Source organism: Mustela putorius, unplaced genomic scaffold (genome assembly GCF_011764305.1).
Source record: "Mustela putorius furo isolate JIRA1106 unplaced genomic scaffold, ASM1176430v1.1 tig00003859_pilon_pilon_pilon, whole genome shotgun sequence".
Taxonomy (NCBI): Eukaryota; Metazoa; Chordata; class Mammalia; order Carnivora; family Mustelidae; genus Mustela; species Mustela putorius.
Window position 1 is genome coordinate 32,809,625 of NW_025422011.1, and position 23,041 is coordinate 32,832,665.

Sequence of the window (23,041 nt, forward strand, 5' to 3'; positions counted from 1 at the left end):
TGGGATCGAGCCCCACGTTGGGCTCTGTGCTCTGCGGGGAGCCCGCTTCCTCCTCTCTCTCTCTGCCTGCCTCTCTGCCTACTTGTGGTCTGTCACATAAATAAATAAAAAAAAATCTTTAAAAAAAAAAAAAAAAAAAGAACGAATGAAAAGAAAAAGAATGGGGAAAAAAAAAGTTATTAAATGGTAGGAAACAGATCCAAGATATATTACAAGTGGAGGAAAAGCAAATTGCAAAAAGAATATTTATGCTATGACTATATTCATGTTTTAAAAAATGTATATAAATACCTGCACATGCTAGTATTTATATATATAAACTCAAGTAGTGGGAGGCCTGGGTGGCTCAGGTGGTTAAGCTTCTGCCTTTGGCTCAGGTCATGATCCCAGGATCCTGGGACTGAGTCCTGCCTTAGGCTCCCTACTCAGCAGGGAGTCTGCTTCTCTCTTTCCCTCTGCCTGTTGCTCCTTCTGCTTGTGCTCTCTCTCCCTCTACCTGTCAAATAAATAAATAAAATCGTTAAAATAAATAAATAAATAAATCTCCCTTTAAAAAGTCACTTTAGGGGCGCATGGGTGGGGCAGTGGGTTAAGCCTCTGCCTTTGGCTCAGGTCATGATCTCAGGGTCCTGGGATTGAGCCCCGCATCGCTCTCTGCTCAGCAGGGAGCCTGCTTCCCACTCTCTCTGCCTGCTTCTCTGCCTACCTGTGATCTCTGTCAAATAAATAAACAAAATCTTTAAAAAAAAAAAAGTTACTATAAACAGAAGCATTAAGAGAGTAAGAAGCACCTAATTTTGCCTCAGAGATCAAAAATGATGGTATGTAAATTTAGGCATAAAAACACAAACATTTCCTAGGGGTAGGAGAAGGGGCAGTTTAGGCACAGGTAACAGTTTACAACTGCCGCTGGCTCTTCCATGGTGCCTCTCCCTCACTAGCCAGATCTCAGTCATCAATTATTTATTTTAATTTTATTTTTTCTATTTGTCAGAGAGAGAGAGATCAAGAGAGCCAGCACAAGTAGGGAGAACAGCAGGCAGAGACAGAAGCAGGAACCTGGCCGAGCAAGGAGCCCAGTATGGAACTTGATCCCAGGACCTTGGGATCATGACCTGAGCCAACTGACTGAGGCAGGCATCTAGGCGTCCCTCAGTCATCACCTAAATCCCATAGTATTTGCAGCTATTTGGCTTGTAGTCTAGACCACTGGGAATTACCAATCACATTTTTATTATCATAGGTTTCATCTGTATATGGCTTCGTAATTTGCTGGTATGCTCTGTATTTGAATCTTGCTCAGTTCCTGGCAATTAACCTGCTGCTGAGCTTCCGTTTTTTCTTTTGAAAGAATGAGCGAATATCCACCTGATAGGTCTACTGTGAGAAAGGAAGTAAGTACATAAAGACTTCAGCACTCAAGATGTACTCAAAACCTGCCAGTTTTCTTTCTACAGGTGAGGAAAAATGAGGTTTACGAACCTCGTTTGTGGCTGAAAGTCTTGATTCCTGATATCTACTGCTCTTCTCTCCTCTTACCAGTCCTTAAAATCCCATGTCCAGTATGCCTAATTAGACTGTCAGCCTTCTAAGGCAGGTACTATGTTCTGTGAGTCTTTTTTAAATTTTTGATACCTAAGATTATATATCAATAAATATCTAATGAGTTTAACATAACTCATGTTGCAGAGTGCTTTACAAATGTCCTCCGTTGTATACATCCAGCCATGCTGATCTTCCTGCTTTAGCACGTACTGTTCCATGTCACTTATCTAAAATATCCATTCTACCACCGTCCCCTTATTCTTTACCACAGAACTCCATCTCCTTCATAGTACTTATCAGAACTTCTAAGTGAACTCTAAGTTCCATCATGGCTGGGCCCCCATCTGTTGTTCACCCCTGAATTCTCAGGGCCCACAAGAATGCCTGGCACATGGTGTATCCTTACTAAATATTTGTTCAACAAATGAATACAATTTGTATAGAGACATGGCAAATTAACTGCCTGAGACAGGTCTAAGACTAGGTCTTCTTTTATTCCGGTGCTCTTTTCATTATGCCTCACTTTTTATGTTATGTACTGTGTATATATTGCATATGTAAACCGCCATTCATTTAAAGGATTCCAACTTCTTGTGACCATTACATCTGTACTATATTTTAAAAAACTCTATTTTTCAATACAAGGCCAAAGGCATTATTTAAAGACATGCATAAATAACAGAAAACATCCCTCCTAAACCATATTATGTACAGTACTCAATTGTATCTTTCTAGGAACTACAGACATCTTACATTTTAGAAGTTAAAGAAGTTGGTATGCTACTGAATAATAACTCTGGTATTTGACTTAGGTTCATAATGAAGGTAATAGTTTTATGTATAGGGGCACCTGGGTGGGTTAAGCCTCTGCCTTCGTCTCAGTTCATGATCTTGGGGTCCTGGGATGGAGCCCCACATCAGGCTCTCTGCTCAGTGGGGAACCTGCTTTCTCCTCTCTCTCTGCCTGCCTCTCTGCCTACTTGTGATCTCTCTCTCTCTCTCTGTCTCAAATAAATAAACAAAAATTTTTTTTTTAATGCAATGGGTTTTTTTTTTTAGATTTTATTTATTTATTTGACAGGCAGAGATCACAAGCAGGCAGAGAGGCAGGCAGAGAGGGGGAAGCAGGGTCCCTGCTGAGCAAAGAGCCCAATGCGGGGCTCCATCCCAGGATCATGACCTGAGATGAAGGCAGAGGCTTAACCCACTGAGCCATCCAGCGCCCCAATAAATAAAATCTTAAAAAAAAAAAAAAAAAAGTTTTGGGCGCCTGGGTGGCTCAGTGGGTTAAGCCGCTGCCTTTGGCTCAGGTCATGATCTCAGGGTCCTGGGATCGAGTCCCGCATTGGGCTCTCTGCTCAGCAGGGAGCCTGCTTCCTTCTCTCTCTCTCTGCCTGCCTCTCAGTGTACTTGTAATTTCTCTCTGTCAAATAAATAAATAAAATCTTTAAAAAAAAAAAAAAGTTTTATGTATAAATGTAAACCACTCAATCATTTAACTCAGTGCCTAGTGGAAATTAAATGCTAAGTAAAGTGGTATTTTAAGTACAAAAAAAATGTAGTTTGTGGAGTTAAATTCCTGTGTCTACACATTAATGGACAAGTTATCTCTACAGGGTGCAGATTTCCCACTGCAGCATAGTTTTAATATTATTTATTTCATGAAATAATAGTTGATAGCAGCATTTTAAAGTTTATTTATAATCTCTACACCTAACGTGGGGCTCAAACTCATGACCCTGAGATCAAGAGTTGCACGCTCTACTGACAGCCAGCTGGGTGCCCCTGCAGCATAGTTTTAAACTGGGATTCGATTTATGGGAAAGTGTAGACAAAAGTGTATCACTGTTTTTAATTTTTCTTTTCTATGAGGGGGAGGGAGATTTCTCAGTCTAAATCCATCTTACAAACAAAATCATTTGGATTGACAGTAAAGTTTAAAACACTGTCCTATAAAGGCCACCCCTTAAAATGAATGCAAACTAAGCACAGTAAGGAGAAACACCACAACACAACTCTAAGAATTATGTCCTGAAATCAAACCAGGAGCAAAAAGACTCAGAACTAGGTAAAACCTCAGCTTTAAAACAAAACAAAACTTCAAAATTAAATAATCACAAAAACCTCGGACTCAAAGTTCTCCTGGGGCTCCTAGATGGCTTAGTCGGTTAAGCACATGCCTTTGGCTCGGGTCATGATCTCAGGGTCCTGCTCTCTCTCAAATAAATAAATCTTTATTTTCTTTTTAAGCTTTAATTTATTCTCTTAATTAATTTATTAAGATTTAATTTAATCCTCTCTTAATTTAAGAGAGACAGAGCACAAGCAGGGGGAGAGGTAGAGGGAGAAGCAGACTCTTGCTGAGCTGGGAGCCTAACACGGGGCTTAATCCCATGACTTGGAGATCATGACCTAAGCCAAAGGCTGACGCTTAACCATCTGAGCGAACCAGGCACTCCTCAAATAAATAAATAAATAAATAAATAAATAAATAAAAAGAAAGAAAGAAAGTTGGTTAGTTTTCCTAACATGATCATAAACTCCATATGTATTGGGGCACCTGGGTGGCTCAGTGGGTTAAAGCCTCTGCCTTCAGCTCAGGTCACCATCCGGGTCCTAGGATCAAGCCCTGTGTCCGGCTCTCTCCTAGGTGGGGAGCTGCTTCCCCCTCTCTCTCTCTGCCTGCCTCTCTGCCTACTTGTGATCTCTGTCAAATAAATAAATAAAATCTTAAAAAAAAAAACAATAATAAACTGCATATGCATCCAAAATAATAATAGCTAAAAGTAATGGTGGGGGTATAATTCCCCAACCTAGCTAGGTCATCATTCCATGAAGAACATGATGAATGCTTATTCACTGCAATATCCCAGCTTGCAGCAAAGGGCTCTGGACATTTTACAAATCATCTATTTGATAAAGACTTTTACACAAAGAAGTCTTACAACTCAATAACAGACAACCCAATTTCAAAATAGGGGAAAAGATCCATTCTCCAAAGGATATGCAAATGCCCAATAATCACATGAAAAGCACACTTAACACCATTGGGAAATGCAAATCAAAATCACAAAAGATACCACTTCATATCCACTAGGATGGCTACCACCAGAAAGACTGATAATAATAAGTGTTGGCAAGGATGAGGAGAAATGGGAACTCACACACACTGCTGAGAGGAATGCAAAATGGTGCAGCCCCTTTGGAAAAATTTGACAGTTCCTCAAAAGACTGAGTATACTGTAATCGTATGACCAAGAAATTCTACTCCTAGGTATATATACATATCTCAGAGAGAAGAAAACATACGTCCACACAAAAACTTACACACAAATGTTCACAGCAGAATAGACCAAAAAACTCCAGATGTCCATCAACAGATGAATATTTAAATAAAATTTAGGTCCATACAATGAAGTATTATTTGGCAATAAAAAGAAATGAGGTACTAACACAAGTTGTAACATTAATGAACTTTGCCAATATTATGCTGTGAAAAAAGTCAGTCACAAAGCCCACATACTGTGTGATTCCATTTACATAAAATGTTCAGAATAGGCAAATCTGTAGATTAGTGGTTGGGGAAGGAGGCAGGGTTAAGGGTAAACGAGTAATTTAACTGACAGTTTCTTTTGGGGTGATGGACATGTTTTAAAATGGACTGTGATGATGGGGACACAACAGAATTTATGAAACCTACCTAATTACGTACTTCAAATGGGTGAATTGTACATAAATTTTATCAATACAGATATTATTTTTAAAAAATAAAAGGGTGGTATTGAAAAAATAGCCACTCAAGTACTTGTAAACTGCCAAATAATTACTCTCCAAAGTAATCAAAATCTGCCTGGATAAAATTAGTTGCGCATCTTATCTTAGTGATGTCCTTATTACCTGTTCTCTTACTAAACACTTTTAACAATAAACTAGGAATCCGGTAAGAGCATTAAATACTGCACAGATTTTTAACTCAGCAAACATTTATCTTCTACTAACACTCAGGAAAAAGACGACCACAACCTTGAACCTACAATTTTTCATCACACCACTACCAGATCATACCAGCTGATTAGACACTTCCAAAGCAAAAGCTTTAGCTGATTTTAAACAAACAATGGGTTTAGCAATGGTGTTCTTCCTATTTTTGCTTAACTTCGTTAATGCGGAAAGAAAACTTAAAATGTTTTTTAAAAAGCACAGGGGAGGGAATAAAAATTGATTCACGTTCCACAGTAATACAGTACAAAGCAACTGAAAGATTCGTTAGCTCTGGCCAAAACCGAGAAAAAAGGCAATGGTAAAACTGACAACTTCTAATATTCGATGTTAGAGGCCCCAGTCACCTAAAAATTAAGGAAAAAAAAAAAGAGAGAGAGAGAGAGAAACAAGAAATTTGTGCACGATATAGGTAGAAGGAAAATTCTGGGTGCGATCTGCAAACGGGATCCCGAGCGGGCCCTGGGCCAGTTCTGCTGCCGGCGTCGGGCTGGGGCCTGGTGCGAACCGTGGCCCAGCGTCCCAGCCGGAGGAGCTTTGCCTCGGCGGCGTCTGGGGACTCGCCCCGCGCGGAGGTCAAGCAGAGAAGCGCCGCCAGGTTCCCGAGGGCTCCACCCTCCCCTCTTTCACTCCCTCCCCTCGGCGGTCCCCTGAGGGGAACAGGCGGGGCGCAGCGCGCAGAGACAAGGGGGGGGGGTGCGTCCTCAGCGAGAAAAGCTCCGCCGCCCCAGAGTGGCGGCCGCGGGTTATTAATAAACTCCGCTTCTGCCCAGGCGCGGCTACCGAGGCCTGCCGTAGGATCGGCAAGGCCTGCGGCGAAGGCTGAGCAGCCGGAGTCAGCGCCCGGGCCCAAGCGGGCCCGCGCCGCCGCGCTGAGGGCGGCGGCCGGGCGGAGAATAATGCACACTGGGTAAAAACACATTTATATACGAACCTCCGAGAAAATTTTCCAACAATTCCTTCGTCCGACCACCATGCACCAGGACAGGAAACAGCCGCCCGGCCCCCTGGCCCCGCAACCCGCATAGCGAGTCTGAGGCCCGCCCCCAGCCTCCATTGGGCGGTCATTACGTCACTCACGAGGCGCTTCCTGCTTTCCATTGGTTCAAATCTAGGCGACGCGAAAGGAGACCGCCTCATTCACGCCCCCTTTTCGTGACGTTTGCCTCGTCTGGCCTTGCAGCCAGCGCCTGAATGGCTTGTGCAAAGTGCGGAATTAAAGTTCCTGTGTCTGACTGGTTGGCAGAACCGCTCATCCTAGACAGATACCGCCTCGCTGACAAGTGATTTATGCCGATTCTGGGGCCCCAGCGGGAGGCGCCATTTTGTAGCGAGGGAGGGAGGTTGGTCCTTGTGACTAGCCGGGAGGGAGATGGGGTGACAGGCGCCATTTTCCCCACAGGGGCTAGGAGGTGGCTTTGACTCTCCCGGTGGGCTTCCTGGAGCGCGTTCTGGTGAATGGTTGGGCTTTGCTTAGAGATTGTCGAGTGTCGCCCCGTTGGGAGGACAGTGGTAGGGAGGCCTAGGACAGGAAAAGACGCTTGACCGCTCCCTGGGGGCTCTCGGTGCCTGCCGAGGCCTTTGGTTTGGAGAGAGGGCTCTGCTTTCCCAGGAACTGCTATATGCCGCTCACTGGCTGCCAAGCCTGCTCGGGCTTTTCAAGTCGCCGGGGCATCAGTTGGTGGGGGAGTGGGCCTCCTGCCCCTGCCAAAGCTCCGATGGAGCTTGGCAACGGGGCGGTCGTCTTGGTCTCTGCTGGGAGACACTGCGGGTGCTTTTGTGCTTTCATGTTGCTTAGGTTGTAAGTTTGAAGTGGGCTGAAATGGTGTCGTCACCCTCGTTTTTAACTTTCCCTTTTCTTTGTGTTGAGAATTAAAAGAAAGTAAGGAGGGTGGGGAAAGCATTGTCTTGGTTGGGCTCCGCAAAACTCTCAGCTCAGAGTTTTTCTAAACTATTGGAAATACTAGTCTTTTCAGGAATATTCATTAAGTGTTCATTTGCTTTGACAACAAGGCCTCGTAAAGGTGAGATAGTGTGGAGACAAGATTTGTTCAGTCGTGTATTCCAGGTGTAGAATTAGGTAGTTAATAAGAGAATGAGGTGGCTGATTGCTTCAACACATTTGTGACCTGCCTACAAAAACTGAAGAGCTTGATGGCGTTTGATTTAGTGACTCGGATTTCAGGTGATTATGGAATTGCCAAAATATTAAGGCAAAGAGGTGTTAAAGATACCCAGCCTACTAATGGAGTCTGGTTTCAGATTTTTAACGTTACCTTCTTTTTGGTGGGGAATGGAGGTCGACTAACTATAACCAAAGCATAGTTGCATAATTGGTGCCCAAACTCCATTAGAAGGCATATAGGACTTTGAGTTTCTTTTGAATAATACTCTTTAGCAGCTTAAAGTAGTTTCTATTTTTTATGTCCTTATAAAGATGGAAAATATGACACAAAACTGGATTAGGTTAATTGAAGCTGGAGGAATTGGCTTACAAAACAGACCATGTACCCAATGGATACATTCTCTTTGAGAAATGGAGTTCAGATGAAAAATGTTTTAATTACTTTCAGTACCTTCCAGCTGTTATATCTGCATTTTATAAGCAGGTATGTCATTAATCAGAATACTTTCATGTAGTTTAGCCAGTTGTTACTGAGTCCCATGCCTTTAGTCTACTTAAAGCACTATAAATATAAAATCTCATAAAGATTTAAAAAATCACCCTGTAGTTATAGATTGCAATTACAGGACATCTTCATGTCCCCAGAAGCTTCTGAGTGGTTGTAAAAATTGAATGGTGGTGGATAGGGGGTTATAATTCCAATAATTCAGAGGGAAACCTTAATTCAGATTTTCTTACAGGTAATGGAACTTTATGTTAACAGTATTTACCAGTGACTATAGAACAGAGTTCAAGTGTACATAGTATTCAAGGCCATTCATAATCTTCAGATTTTCCCCACATCACCTCCTGTCTCATATCAGTACATTTTGTCAAATTAAGGGCTTGTTGAGAATACTTCCAATCAGTGCTAGTCCAGGCTTTTTTTTTTTTTTTTTAAGATTTTTATTTATTTATTTGACAGAGATCACAAGTAGGCAGAGAGGTAGACAGAGAGAGAGGAAGGGAAGCAGGCTCCCTGGTGAGCAGGGAGCCGGATGTGGGACTCTATCCCAGGACCCTGGGATCATGACCTGAGCCGAAGGCAGAGGCTTTAACCCACTGAGACACCCAGGCGCCCTAGTCCAGGCTTTTAAAGCTGAACCATTTCCTCAATTTTAGAAATAAGCAAACATTTCTAGCCCCCTTTAAAAACTGTTACCATCATGTTTTTTTTTTTAAACGTTCCTTTCAGTATCTCAAAACTTTTCTAGAGAATGATTGTTTTTGGCATGTTCGTATAGTGACATGACCATTAAAGTACTACATGCACAGAAGAAAGAGAAAGGATGCATTAAACTATTTTAAGTATCTCTGGGAGAGGGTTTATTTTTTCTGTAATAAATATGGATCTTTTCATCATGAATTTGAAGATTTTTTTTTCCCCAGCACTAAAGAATTTAAAACCAGGGCACTTGGGTGGCTCAGTTTGTTAAGTGACTACCTTTGGCGTGGGTCGTGGTCCTGGAGTCCTCTGATCAAGTTCCACATTTAGCTCCCTGCTCGGCGGGGAGTCTGCTTCTCCCAATGACCTCTCTCTCCTCTCATGCTCTCTCTCTCAAATAAAATATTTAAAAAATAAATAAATAAAACCAAACTAGTAGCTTACTCTCTCTGTTAGGAGTTGTAGAATTGTCTTGTTTCAGAACCTGGTAAAACACGCTTAATTTCACAATGTAATTGGGAGGATATATGATAATGTAGATAAATGTAGCACTCTACTTACCAGAGATGCTTCTCATATACTTCTGTTAGCTTGTCTTGGCTCTTAAGCACCTTGATAACACCCTTGAGATTCAGATGAAAGCTACGTAAGACGTACTAAAAAGCTTGAAGTTCTGGGACACCTTGGTGGCTTGGTTAAGTGTCTGCCTTCAGCTCAGGTCATGATTCCCAGCTGGGATTGAGTTCTGCATTGGGCTCCTTGTTCAGCAGGGGAGCTCTCTCTCTGACAGAATCTTAATAAGAAAATAAAAAGAAATGAAGTTCTGGGGCACCTGGATGGCTTAGCTGGTTAAGGGGTTAAGTGTCAAGACTCTTGGTTTCACCTCAGGTTATGTATGATCTCAGGGTCCTCTGATCCAGTCCCTCCTTGGACTCTGCTCAGTGGGGAGTCTGCTCGAAATTTTTCTCTTCCGCTGACCCTCCCCATTCTCTTGCTCACACTAAAATAAAGTAAATCTCCTTAAGAAAGGGGGGGGCTGAAATTCCATTAATTAAGGTTTAATTAGAACATACTTTAGGAAGTGTATGATTAGGTTATTTAAAACATTCCCATCTCAGTTCTCAGTATATATGCTGATGATAAAGCATAGGTATCATAAAACTGGTAATGTTGTGGTAATGTTGGGGTCCCTGGGTGGCTCATTCGTTAAGAGTCTACCTTCGGCTCAGGTCATGATCCTGGGGTCCTGGGATCCAGCCCTGCATCAGGGTCCCTGCTCTGCTGGAAGCCTGCTTCTCTCTCTCCCACTCACCCTGCTTGTGTTCCCTCTCGCTAAGTCTTTGTTAAATAAATCTTAAAAGAAAAACTGGTAATGTTGTTAGTGACTAATTGCGTGATTTCCTTACTTCAAACTGATAATGCCCATATGAATGTAATTTTTTCTTTTTGCCAACTCTGTGCTTGGACTAATTGGTTAACCCCATTTGAAAAAAATCACCCAAGTAGTGAGCTTCAGGGTTTACCAGTTGTGGTTAATGTGTATTGTTTATTTTAGTGGCAAGCTAAAAATACTCAATCCACACATTTGTAAAGCCCCTTAAGATTTCAGGTGTTCCTTTGAAACTGGCTACCTTGGGCGCCTGGGTGGCTCAGTGGGTTAAAGCCTTTGCCTTCGGCTCAGGTCATGATCCCAGAGTCCTGGAATCTTGAGCCCCACATCAGGCTCTCTGCTCAGCAGGAAGCCTGCTTCCTGCCCCCCACCCCCCACCCCCGCCTGCTGTCTGCCTACTCATGATCTCTGTTGGTCAAATAAATAAATAAAATCTTAAAAAAAAAAAACAAAAACTGGCTACCTTGATAATGTTCTAGCTATCATTTTGGCTTCTAATTAACATTTACTTAAAGTAGAGGAATTGGCTGTAATCAGACAGTAAAACCAGTTTCATTAATATGCATAGTAAATCTGCAGCATTTTAGCAGAATACGTTGTTAGTCCAGGAATGAAACGACTGGTTTTAACATGATTTTATTTTTCTGGGGAAACAATATTTTTTTATTTTTTAAATATGTATTCTTAAATTTGACAGCAAGAGAGGGTACACAAGATAGGGGAGTGGGAGAGGGAGAAACGGGCTTCCTGCTGAGCAGGGAGCCTGATATTGGGCTCGATCCCAGGAGCCTGGGATCACGACCTGACCCACTCATATGCCCCAACAATCTTTTTTTTTTTTTTTTTTTTTTAAAGATTTTATTTATTTATTTGACAGAGAGAGATCACAAGTAGGCAGAGAGTCAGGCAGAGAGAGAGAGAGAGAGGGAAGCAGGCTCCCTGCTGAGCAAAGAGCCCGATGCGGGACTCGATCCCAGGACCCTGAGATCATGACCTGAGCCGAAGGCAATGGCTTAACCCATTGAGCCACCCAGGCGCCCTGCCCCAACAATCTTAAAAAAGAAAAAAGAATAGTTTCATATTTTTAAGACCTTTTTTTTTTAAATAAGCTTATGATTTTTTAAAAAAGATTTTGTTTATTTATTTGACAGATCACAAGTAGGAGAGGCAGGGAGAGGGAGAAGCAGGCTCCCTGCTGAGCAGAGAGCCCGACACGGGGCATGATCCTAGGTCCTCCTGAGATCATGACCTGAGCCAAAGGCAGAGACTTAACCCACTGAACCACCCAGGCACCCCATAGATTTCATTTATTCGAGACAGACAACATGCAAGCAGAGGGAGGGACAGAGATAAGCAGAATTCCCGTACAGAGCCTGACTTGGGGCTTGATCTAAAACCGAGAATCAGATCCTCAACTGACAGCCACCCAGGCACTCCAGGGAAAACATAATCTTGAGATAAAGTGAGAATTTTTTTAAAGATTCATTTTTTAGAGGCGTTTGCGTGGCTGAGTCGTTAGGCATCTGCCTTCAGCTCAGGTCATGATCCCAGGGTCCTGGATCAAGCCCCACATTGGGTTCCATGCTCTGTGGGAATCCTCTTCTCCCTGTCCCACCGGGGCTTGTGCTCCCTCTCTAGCTGTGTCTGTCAAAAAAATAAAACCTTAAAAAAAAATTATTTTTTTAGAGAGTGAGTGAGGGTGCACACATGCGCCCCGGGGGAGGGGCAAAGGGGGAGAAAGAGAAAATCACAAGCAGACTCCCCAGTGAGTGCAGAGCCTGACCAGGGGCTCAATCTTATGACCCTGTGGTCATGACCTAAGCCAAAATCAAGAGACGCTTAACTGAAGCATCAGGTATCCCAATAATTTTTTTTTAAATACAACTCACGTCTCCAAATAAGCATTAAGATTGGTATTATTTTATAGAAAGACACTAACTGCTGTAATTTTTTTGAGAAAAAAGTTTGGTTCAGTCTTAAATTCCTAATACTAGGGACACCTGGGTGGCTCAGTCGGTTAAGTGTCTACCCTCAGCTCAAGTCATGATCCCAGAGGCCTTGGATCCAGTCCTGCAGCCAGCTCCTTGCTCAAAGGGGAGCCTGCTTCTCCTTGTGCCTGCCCCTTCCCCTGGTTGTGCTCTGACAAAAAAAATAAATAAATAAGAGAGATGTAACATTTACTGTAAAAAAGTTAAAAAGAGAATTTTAAGGATCTGGTATCAGGAGTCCCTGGGTGGCTCAGTCTTTAAGCCTCTGCCTTTGGCTCAGGTCCTGATCCCAGGGTTCTGGGATTGTGCCCTGCATTGGGCTTCCTGCTCCACAGGAAGCCTGCTTCTCCCTGTCCCACTCACCCTGCTTGTGTTCCCTCTCTTGCTGAGTCTATGTCAAATAAATATTTTTTTTAAAAAGTATCTGCCTCCAAAATTTTGGCACCAGTTACAGTAATAGGACTGTTTGATAGGGTGATGGAATTTAAAACATGAATGAGGCACCTGGCCAGATCAGTTGGTGGAGCTTGCGACTCTTGATCTTGGGGTCATGGGTTTGAGCCCCACGATGAGCCTAGAGTTACTTAATAACAAAAATTAAAAAATGAGCTAGTAGCAAATGAAATATGGGGAAATATAATTAAACTATTTACTCCTAATCTCTAAGATTGTATTTATTTGACAGAAAGAGAGATGGCAAGAGAGGGAACACAAGCAGGGGGAGTGGGAGAAGCAGGCTTCCCGCTGAATAGGGAGCTCCATGCAGGGCTTGATCCTGGGACTCCGGGATCATGACCCGAGCTAAAGGCAGCCACTTAACTACTAAGCCACCCAGGCGACCCTACTCCTAATCTCTAAACTATTTACAACTGAATAACCATGAGTAAAACTTTTTAATTTGGAAATATTTCAGGTTACCTTTTAGAGAACTTTAACCAAATTTGACTTTAATAAAACTGAAAATGTAGATATTTATATAAAATTCAGCATTTTAAAGTGTTCCACTTTAGTGGTTTTTAGTATATTCACAAGGCTGTACAAACCATCACCACTGTCTAATGCAAATAATCATCCCCAGAAGAAACCCTGTATCACCCATTAGCTGCATTTCTTCATTCCTTCTCCACCCCCACAGCTACGACTGTCTCCGCACTTGACAATTCTACAAGTTTCATATAAGTGGAATGTTTTGTCTGACTTCTTTCACTGTTTCAAGGTTCATCCACATTGTAGCATGTTAACAGTACTTTGTTACTTTTAATTGCCTAATATCTAACGGACTGTATGGCCACAAATTATATTTATCTGTCCATCAGTTAATGGTTATATAGCATGGCTATAATGCTGCTATGAACAATCCTGTGCATGTTTTTGTGCAGATGTGTTTCATTTCTCTTCGTTATGTTTATCTAGAATTTCTGGGTTACACTATTTTCAATCTTCTGAAGAACTGCCAAACTTTTCTAAAATAAGCATTTTCATATTACCAGCAATATATGAGGGTTCCAATTTCTCCACATCCTTACCAAACTTGTGATGTTCACCTTCTTGATTAAAGACGTTATTAAAGTATGAAATATCTACTTGGAATTTCCCTAATGACTAGAGATGTTCAACATCTTTGGGAGTTCTTTTTTCAGTAGGCTCTATGCCCAACATGGGCCCAGAACTCACCACCCAGAATGTCACAGGCTCTACTGACTGAGACAGCCAGGTACCCCTTTACTTTTTAAATTGGGGTTTCTTTGTTGAGTGTTAAGAGTCCTCTATATATTCAGGATTTCCAAATATTTTCTCATATTCTCTGAGCTATCTTTTCACTTTCTGGAAAGGGTCCTCTGAAGCAGTTTAAAATTTTGATGAAGTTCAAGCTACCTCTTTAACCTTTTGTTGCTTGTGTTTTGGTGTTAGATCCAAGAAACTGTTGCCTAATTCAGTCACAAATATTTATGCCAATATTTTTTCTTAAGAGTTTTGTTGGAGGGGCGCCTGGGTGGCTCAGTGGGTTAAAGCCTCTGCCTTCAGCTCAGGTCATGATCCCAGGGTCCTGGGGTTGAGCCCCTTGGGCTCTCTGCTCAGCAGGGAGCCTGCTTCATCCTCTCTCTTTGCCTGCTTTTCTGCCTACTTGTGTTATCTGTAAAATAAATAAATCTTTAAAAAAAAGTTTTGTTGGAGTTTGAATGTTTACATCTTTGAACCACTTTGAGTTAGTTTGTGCATATGGTGTGAGGGTAGATATCCAACTGTCTCAGAACCACTTGTTGAAAAGATTTTTCTTATATTGAATGGTCTTGGCACCCTTGTCAAAAATCAGTTGACCATAAGGGTTTATTTCTGGACTCTCAATCTTATTCCATCTCTCAGCATGTCTATCCTTATACCTAAGACCACTGCCATGATTATAAAATCATGTTCGCTTTCAAGATTGTTTTGACTAGTTTTGAGTCCCCTTGAATATCCATAGAAATTGTCATTTCCTGAAAAAAATTAGCTGTTTTTATAGGGATTACATAGAACACATAGATAAATTTGGGGAGGACTGGCATCTTCATGATACTGTCTTCCAATTCATGCATATAGGACATCTTCTCATCTATTTAGTTCTTCTCTCAAGTGTTCATAGTTTTCACAGGTTTTTCAGTTTTGCTAAAGTTTTTGATGGGTCATAAAAATTTCCTTAATTCCACTGTTGTTTCAGTACAATTGATTTTTTAAAAAAGATTTTATTTATTCATTTGACACAGAGATCACAAGTAGGCAGAGAGACAGGCAGAGAGAGAGGAGGAAGCAGGCTCTCCGCGGAGCAGAAAACCCAATGTAGGGCTCGATCCCAAGACCCCGGGATCATGACCAGAGCTGAAAGCACAATCTTTAACCCACTGAGCCACCCAGGCACCCCTACAATTGATTTTTTAATATTAATCTTGTGTCTTGCAACCATGATGAAGTCAGCTTTTTTTGTGAGAGGATTCCTATAAGCTTTCTACAAGATCATGTCAAATAGTTTCACTTCTTGCTTTCTAATCTAGTAGGAAGCTTTTTATTTTTTCTTGCCTAATTGCCCTGGCTAGTCTTGTATGTACAATGCTGTATATACGTGGCAACAGGGAACCTGCTTGTCTGGTTCTTGATCGCAGCGCCAGGTTTTTAGTTTCTCATTACAGCCACTAGCTTTTAGGCTTTTGGTAATGCCATTTTTCAGTTTGAGGAGTTCCCTTGTACTTCTAGTTTGAGTTTATTAAAGGATTTTTTTTTTTTTTTAATCTTTAAGATTCAGATGGGAAGCATTTAAATACAGGATCCAAACTGAGTATAACTGACAAAATTTCAATCTATACATGAAAGCAGAATCCAGACATACATAGAAGGTCACCTATGCTTTAAAAAACCTGGAAGAGTGCCTAGGTGGCTCAGTGGGTTAAGCCTCTGCCTACCGCTCAGGGCATCATCTCAGGGTCCTAGAATAAAGCTCTGCATCAGGCTCTGCTCAGCAGAGAGCCTGCTTACCCCTCTCTCTCTGCCTGCCTCTCTGCCTACTTGAGATCTGTCAAAATAAATAAAATCGAAAACAAACGTGGAAGGGTGTGTGTCTGTTACTTCACAAAAAAGTTATTTAAAAGACACTTTTTCCTTACATATTAATAAAATCCTGGATTTCTAGCTAAACACCTAGTTTCCCTTTTTAAGAACCACATTCAGCAAAGTGCTATTACAAATTCAGGAATGCTTAAAAAAAAAAAAGTCACAGAGATCTTCACCAAAATTTAAATGATATAAAACAGAACTGGACATTTTTGTGATGGATGTTTTAATGTAATTTTAGGCCATTCATTTCACAAATACTTATGGAGTGCCTACTATGCTTAAGGCATTGTGTTAGATCTTCCCAAAGACATGGTTTAGTTGTATTAATACAGTTCTTAATGACTTTTTCTTCATGCTTGCTTCAGGGCCTACATCTAGGGCTGAACAGAAGCATACAATCGTAAGGCTGTGGTCTGGCCACCCCAGCTCTACACTCTGGTCTCCTCCAGAGGAGAGCACAGCAGTCACTATCTTGATAAGGTGTGTAGCTTAGCAATCATCATTTTATTACCTGGAGAGAAACAGATTAATAACTTCCTTTAATAGTGATCAACGAATAGTTTTTGGAAAAAAAATAGACAGCTTAAGTTTAACAAAAAGTGAAGATTCTACGCTGTCAGTCATTTGACAAAACAAAAATTGAAACCCAAACAAAATCAGAACTTCTATAAATTAAATAAGTTACAGGTTAGTGAAACTGTGGGAAAGACTGTATATTAAATAATATCTACATGCAACCCATTACAAGTCTGTAAATACTCATCCAAAGTCCTACACCCTTACTCAGAAGCACTGACAAGTATCAACGTGCATAATCTGTAAGAAACTATAATTTGATGTTAAATTTAAGGGAATACTGTAAATAACTGATATATATTTGAGACATTAGAAACTAACACTTGAAAACTATTTAATATAATTTAAAGGTCTTTAATTTCAATTACAATCTATAAATGGAGATTAGTTTGGATTGTATGACAGAGGAGACAATAAAACTTTTCTCAAAGACATACCAGTACATTTTTTTAGAATAAAAGCTCAGCAAATGAGAATTTTCATACTGTGCATGGGAATAACTAAAACCTTTATTAGATATGGTTTTCCAATAACAATGTGAAAATTGGAATTATCAATTCAAAGAGCATTGAAGTCTGAAGTTTAAAAAAGTAGACTAGATATTAAGGGATAAAAGGTAAAGGAAGACGAAAATGTTTAATACTATTCAATATATCCCCTCTGTACACAATGTTGCATATATACAACTACTCCATTTTAATTTTATTGATTTTATATAATAGTGAAATCCCCTTAAGCAACCTAGGGTATACAGATGGTGTCCAACTTGGGGGGAAAAAAAGTAGAAACACACTTGATTAACAGTTTTCACTCACACATTTTAGACAGACAATTTTTTTGTTTTTTTTTGTTTGTTTGTTTTTTGCCAAGATTTTCATAGTAAATTCATAAATATATACTTTCACTCCTTCAGTGTTAAAATAGAAAACCAAACAGTGCCAACAGTAGTGGCTTAATTATTGGCATACAAGAAAAACACAACACCAATGGGTTTTCTTCATTATGCATTTTAAATATCAGTATGTGCATTTGTTTCATTTTTACAGTTATAAATTTCCTAGTCTGTTATAGACAACAGCATTTAATAGTTTTGAATCCATTGAGATGTTGCTTTCAATTTGAAATATTGTGTGTATACATGTATATAAAAAAATAACCCAATGTATGACTCATCTGACAGATGTTTAAGATCAATAAAGGCTTATTTTTCAACATGCAGTTAGGAGAGAGGGAAGCAAGCCAACCTCTCCACATTGTCTTTGTTGCTGGCTTGTTTTTGCAGTGGTATCAATAGTGGTTTTTGGAGGGAACCGTGTGCCTTTAGCCTAGCTATTTAAGAGAAGATACCACAATCAAGAGGGGTAAGGAAGAAGGGGGGGGGGAGGAGAATATGAGCAGGTGTTAAATTTTAAAAGTGTGCATTTTGCACTCTTCTAGGTACAGAATAAAAACAGGCCAATGAGGGAAAAGTTTTATAATTAGGAAAAAACTGCAATCAAATCAAGACATAATAGCCGAATTAAGTTCTTTTAATAGATTGCATATATAGATGTTTAGCCATACTCTTTGATCAACTCTTTAAGAGTAGAACTTTATATCCAATTTACATGCTTCAAATATCACCTTTCTTATTTGATACAGTAAGGTCTTGTATCCAAGTCTCCACTTGTACACTGAGAGCTTTAAGAAAAAACAGGACACAGAGGGAGTTGCCATTTTTAGCAGCAATGAAATATCACTAACCCCTTTTAACATACCGAATTCAAGTCACTATCAGAGGTGAGTGCACCACAAAGTCACCAGGTACAAAATTGCTATTTCATTTTTAAATTAATAACTTGAAATTACCCTGCCCCCCACCCCATTACATCCCTTCTTTTTATAAACAGCAAACATTTTGCTATTTTATACATAGGCTAGCAGGCTTGTTTCAATATGAAAGTGCTAATTCATTTACAGATTTTTTTTTAATCAGTTATGTAGTGCTACAATAAATGTCCAATAATCTACATAGGAACAATCTTTGATGAATGAAAATGATGAAGATTGAATAAGGCTATCGATTACCTTATCTTATTTACATATAAAGAATAGATACCCAATGGTGAGGAAGAGACAGAAATCGGACAAATACTCATAGGTGTAAAAATTACATCTACCTTTGAGCTTATACTGTAAATGAGACATTTTAAGTAGTCCTGTAGCCCATGCCTATTTTTTCCTCAGAAAAAGAAAAGCTGCCTTCATGACATCCCCTCATTTCAGATTTCCACAGTGTCACTTGAACTTTCAGTCAGAATCTTTCTTCAAAAAATAAAGAAAATACCACCCCTAAATTACCACCCTCCCCCCCAAAATCCCTCTGGTTTCTTTTTCAGTGCCAAGTTGCATGATCAGGTCCCACCTCCTGGGTTTTTTTGTCCATCTATTGATCAATTAGTTTAGAGTAGATAACATGAACCAGTTCTGGAACCGCTACTAGGAGGAACACAAGCTCTTCACTACAATCACACAGCAGGAAAGAAAGTGATAACTCAATTCATCCCTGGTGCCGGGCCTCCAAAATTGAAAGAACTTGGCACAACTGGAGCACTGAATTTGTATCCTCCATGCTTCTCAATCATTTTGGATTCTAAAAAAACAAGTAAGTGAAAGTTTAAAAGAATATTTAATCATCTTTACTACTTTGGAGAACAGAAGGAATTGATAGACATTAACAAAAGCTTAACCCACTTAATAAACAGAAAGTTCCAAAGTTGTCCTCTCCCTCCTTCTCTTGTATAGGAGTAAGAGAAGGGAAGATGTACATTATAGAGAGAAGATAAACCCTCATGTTATATACAATAGACTTCTTAGCCAACTTTCACTTCCTGATGGTAAAAAGAAATCTTTAAATACACCCTTCTGAGTCCAATACTGAATTAGAACTCAGTCTTCAACAAAGGGAAGAACAGGTAATGAATCTAAATATAAAATACCTTAGAAATTTGTGCCTTCCTTATAAGGAGGATACTTTTTTGAATACAAATATGACTAATAGTATTAAGACCTACAGAAAATTGTTAGGCTGTCTATTATCTAAAATGTCCTTTCCTGAAATGCATATAATATTTCTAAGAAAATGCACAGTTTTCATAACCTAAATTTTTTTTATACTTTTAACAGAATTTTCTACTATCAAGCCATCACCAGGAGCTTGAGCAACTTTATCAAAGCTATTGCACACTGAAACTACACTTAAAGTCAGTTAACTATGGCCAAAAACAAAACTCATTTCTACATTTCATTCTTCTATAATTCCAATAACCTGCAACAACTGTAGATTTATACAATTTTAAATCATTTAATATAAAATGTTAAAGCTGTATTAAGTCATCAATTGCATTAAAGAGGGGTTGTGGTCAATTGACATACCATGAGCTGCTCTTCTTTGATCAGCCAGAGTTGCTATATCCTGTAACTGTTTTCTTTGTTCTTCATTAAGACCGTGAGTCAAAGCCTGATACCACACAGGATTACGATTTTGTATAGCTATCAAAAAAAAAAAAAAAAAAAAAAAAAACATGGGGGAAAAGGGCAATAATATGAAAGGCCTGACAGTTCCTTATAATATGTTCCTTCTACTTCACCTCCAGTTCTGAAATTCTGATCTACTTTATATCTTCCCAGAAGTAATTTAAGTTACTTTAAGTTATTTGTGAAACAAAAGATAAAGGGAAAAAAAAATTCTGGTCTGGCTTTATGCTACAAAAAAATCTAATTATTATCATACTTCATATTTCCAGCAAATAAGAAATCAGCTTGGGGCACCTGGGTGGCTCAATTGTTGAGTGTCTGCCTTTGGATCGGGTCATGATCCCTGGAATAGAGTCCTGCAGAGCAGAGAGCCTGCTTCTCCCTTTCCCACTCGCCCTGCTTGTGTTCCTCTCTCATTGTGTCTCTCTATCAAATAAATAAAAAAATAAAAAATAAAATCTTAAAAAAAAAAAGGAAAGAAATCAGAGCTGAACCCAGCTCTTTTCTTTTCTTTTTCTTTCTTTCTTTTTCTTTTTTTTTTTAAAAGATTTTATTTATTTGACAGATAGAGATCACAAGTAGGCAGAAAGGCAGGGAGAGAGAGAGGAGGAAGCAGGTCCCTGCTGAGCAGAGAGCCCAATGCAGGGCTCGATCCCAGGACCCCGGGATCATAACCTGAGCTGAAGGCAGAGGCTTTAACCCACTGAGCTACCCAGGCACCCCTGAACCAGTTCTTATATTATTAAGTAACAAAGTAGGGAAACTTTAAAAATAAACCAACCTGTATAAAAGATTCAGAGTTCAAAGCAACTGATCAAGGCTACCTTGGTTAGAATTCTCAAATTCCAAAATTAAAAAGCAAAAATCAGAAGCATTAAGTAGATCAAGAAAAGAGTGAATGGTTACAAAATAAATGCCTTATTTTGTTCTGTGCTGCCTTGTCAAAAACTTTCCTTAAATACATCTACTGTCTTTTTCCAATGGTAGTTCTGCAGTATTGAAATGCTCACATTTTATATTATAGCCGAAATGGTTAACAAATTTTGCCAGCATGTGACATGACCAGGTATTAAAATCTCAGTGTTTCATAAAAATTATGCACTAATAAATTGACATATAAGTGTATCAAGTCTGACCATGTATTTCTCTATTTCAATTAAGCAGCTATATAAAGGGGTAGGTGTCTGCGGAGTCAGAGAAAAAAGTTCTCTAGAAAGACTTTCCACAAAAGAAGTTTTTAACACAGTAATTCCATGACTGAAAACTGATTTCCCCATGTACCAGATGGCAGGGTTTTTTGGGGGGCGGGTGGGAAATTAAGGGGATTAAAGGACATCTAATCACATGCTTTTCTATTTCTACTTCACTGCACTTACTATTCGCAGGCCCTCTACTATAAGCCATCCTTTGGGATTAACTTTGTATTTTATAGACTTATATACAGTCACAGACAAAAACAAGTCAGTAATTCATGGCACCCAATCAATTCTTGATGCCTGCCATGTAGCTCAGAAACCATTCCTTTGTGTTTCTGTACCTTGCATCATAATTGGTTTGTCATGGGTTTGGAAGACTAATGCCTTGGTTATCAGAGAATTTATTCCACATCAAAGTTCTCATAATACATAGGAATGATAGAAGAGTTATAACTCTGTGGAGAAAGGGTGTTTCAAATATAATGCCAATTTTAATTTCTTAAGTTGGGCAGAACAGAGATGTTATATTTTGTTGAAGTCCAAGTAAAGGATGGCAAAGGCACATACAATGTATTACAGGAAAAAAAGGGATTCTAAGACCATTAATATTAAAAATGGTCAACTTCTCAGAAAGTTAACTATGGTTTTAGCTGGAGGGGAAAACAAAGATACACATACATAAACACACAACAAACAGATACAAGAGTGCATACTTCTGGAGAAAGCTGAAAGAGCAATCAGAAGTGGGAAAGAGGAATTGTCATTGTATAAATTTTGAAATATACTACTTTCCTATAATGTGCATGTTTCAATATGATAACTTAAATAGAAGTAAAGTAATAAAATGAGGAAATGCTCTACAACTCTATGGCAACAATAGTAACTTTGGATACTTCAGCTACCAATCCCCTCAATCAATCAAGTCAAGTTTGGGTTTGATATACCTAAAATCCCTTCTTTAAGTGACAGACACAAATAAGAACAGACAAGTACAGAGAAATGGATCATACAGAGCTATCGGAATTACAAATCTTACATAAGTCGACTTACTTTGAAATATAGCTTTAAATATCTGATACTCATCAACAGGGTTATCTTCATCATCGATGATTGTGGAATAGCCCTCCAGAGCAGTCTCCTCAGCATCATCCTCTTCCCAATCTTCATCATCTCCATCCTCACCTGCTTGCTTAGCCAAAATCTCCAAATATTCTTGCCCATCTTCATCAATATCATCTTCGTCACTCCCCAGTTCCTCTTTAAGTCATAAATAGGTACATTTGTTAACAATGAAGTATTCTCTTACTCAACAAACTGACAGTGATCACATTTAGTAAATTACAAATCACAACTAAATAAATTCAAGTTCCAGAAACTGGTGTTTAAATACAATATTCTGCGGAGCACCTAGTTGGTGCAATTAGTTAACCATCTGACTCTTGGTTTCGGCTCAGGTCATGAGATCAAGATCCAAGCTGGGGTTCCCTGAGAGTAAAATCTGTTTGAGATTCTTTCTGCCCTACCTTTTACCCCTCCTACTCCTGCTCTTATGCTCTCTTTCAAATAAACAGTTAAGTAAATACAATATTTGGGAATAAGTAGAATAAAAAAATATCACAGAAATCCAAGAAACCCAACCACAATTCCTAATACCAGAGGTTTGAAAAAGGATTACATAATATGAGATTCAGCACTTGCGCTCTGGGCTTTATGGTATATACCGAACCAAACACCAAGAGTAAAATAATATAGTTTTTTTTTTTTTTTTAAAAGATTTTATTTATTCTTTTGACACAGAGAGAGATCACAAGTAGGCAGACAGGCAGGCAGAGAGACAGGGGTAAGCAGGCTCCCTGCTGAGCAGAGAGCCTGACGCCAGGCTCAATCCCAGGACCCTGAGATCATGACCTGAGCTGA

At 39.6% G+C, this 23,041-nt stretch overlaps 2 protein-coding genes across 6 annotated transcripts in view; both read right to left on the reverse strand.

Moving 5' to 3' along the window:
- The window catches only part of ZNF143 (zinc finger protein 143), a 59,741-nt gene extending 53,175 nt beyond the window's left edge, over window positions 1-6,566 (reverse strand). For 3 of the 5 annotated variants that reach the window (XM_004751953.3, XM_045065844.1, XM_004751955.3), the window contains exon 1: window positions 6,479-6,566. Coding sequence is in view for 2 of the 5 variants with exons in the window: in XM_004751951.3 (XP_004752008.1) it covers window positions 6,479-6,520 (42 nt within the window). In the remaining 3 variants the exon portion in view is untranslated. The remainder of the gene's footprint in view (window positions 1-6,478) is intronic. The other 2 variants (XM_004751951.3, XM_004751950.3) reach the window with 1 other exon arrangement.
- Window positions 6,567-16,899: 10,333 nt separating this feature from the next.
- Window positions 16,900-23,041, reverse strand: part of IPO7 (importin 7) — a 57,371-nt gene continuing 51,229 nt past the window's right edge. Inside the window, exons 23-25 of the mRNA XM_004751948.3 lie at window positions 22,175-22,381; window positions 19,827-19,943; window positions 16,900-19,044 (exon numbers count right to left, since the gene is read on the reverse strand). Of these exons, the coding sequence (XP_004752005.1) occupies window positions 18,947-19,044; window positions 19,827-19,943; window positions 22,175-22,381 (422 nt within the window). The 3' untranslated portion in view covers window positions 16,900-18,946. The remainder of the gene's footprint in view (window positions 19,045-19,826; window positions 19,944-22,174; window positions 22,382-23,041) is intronic.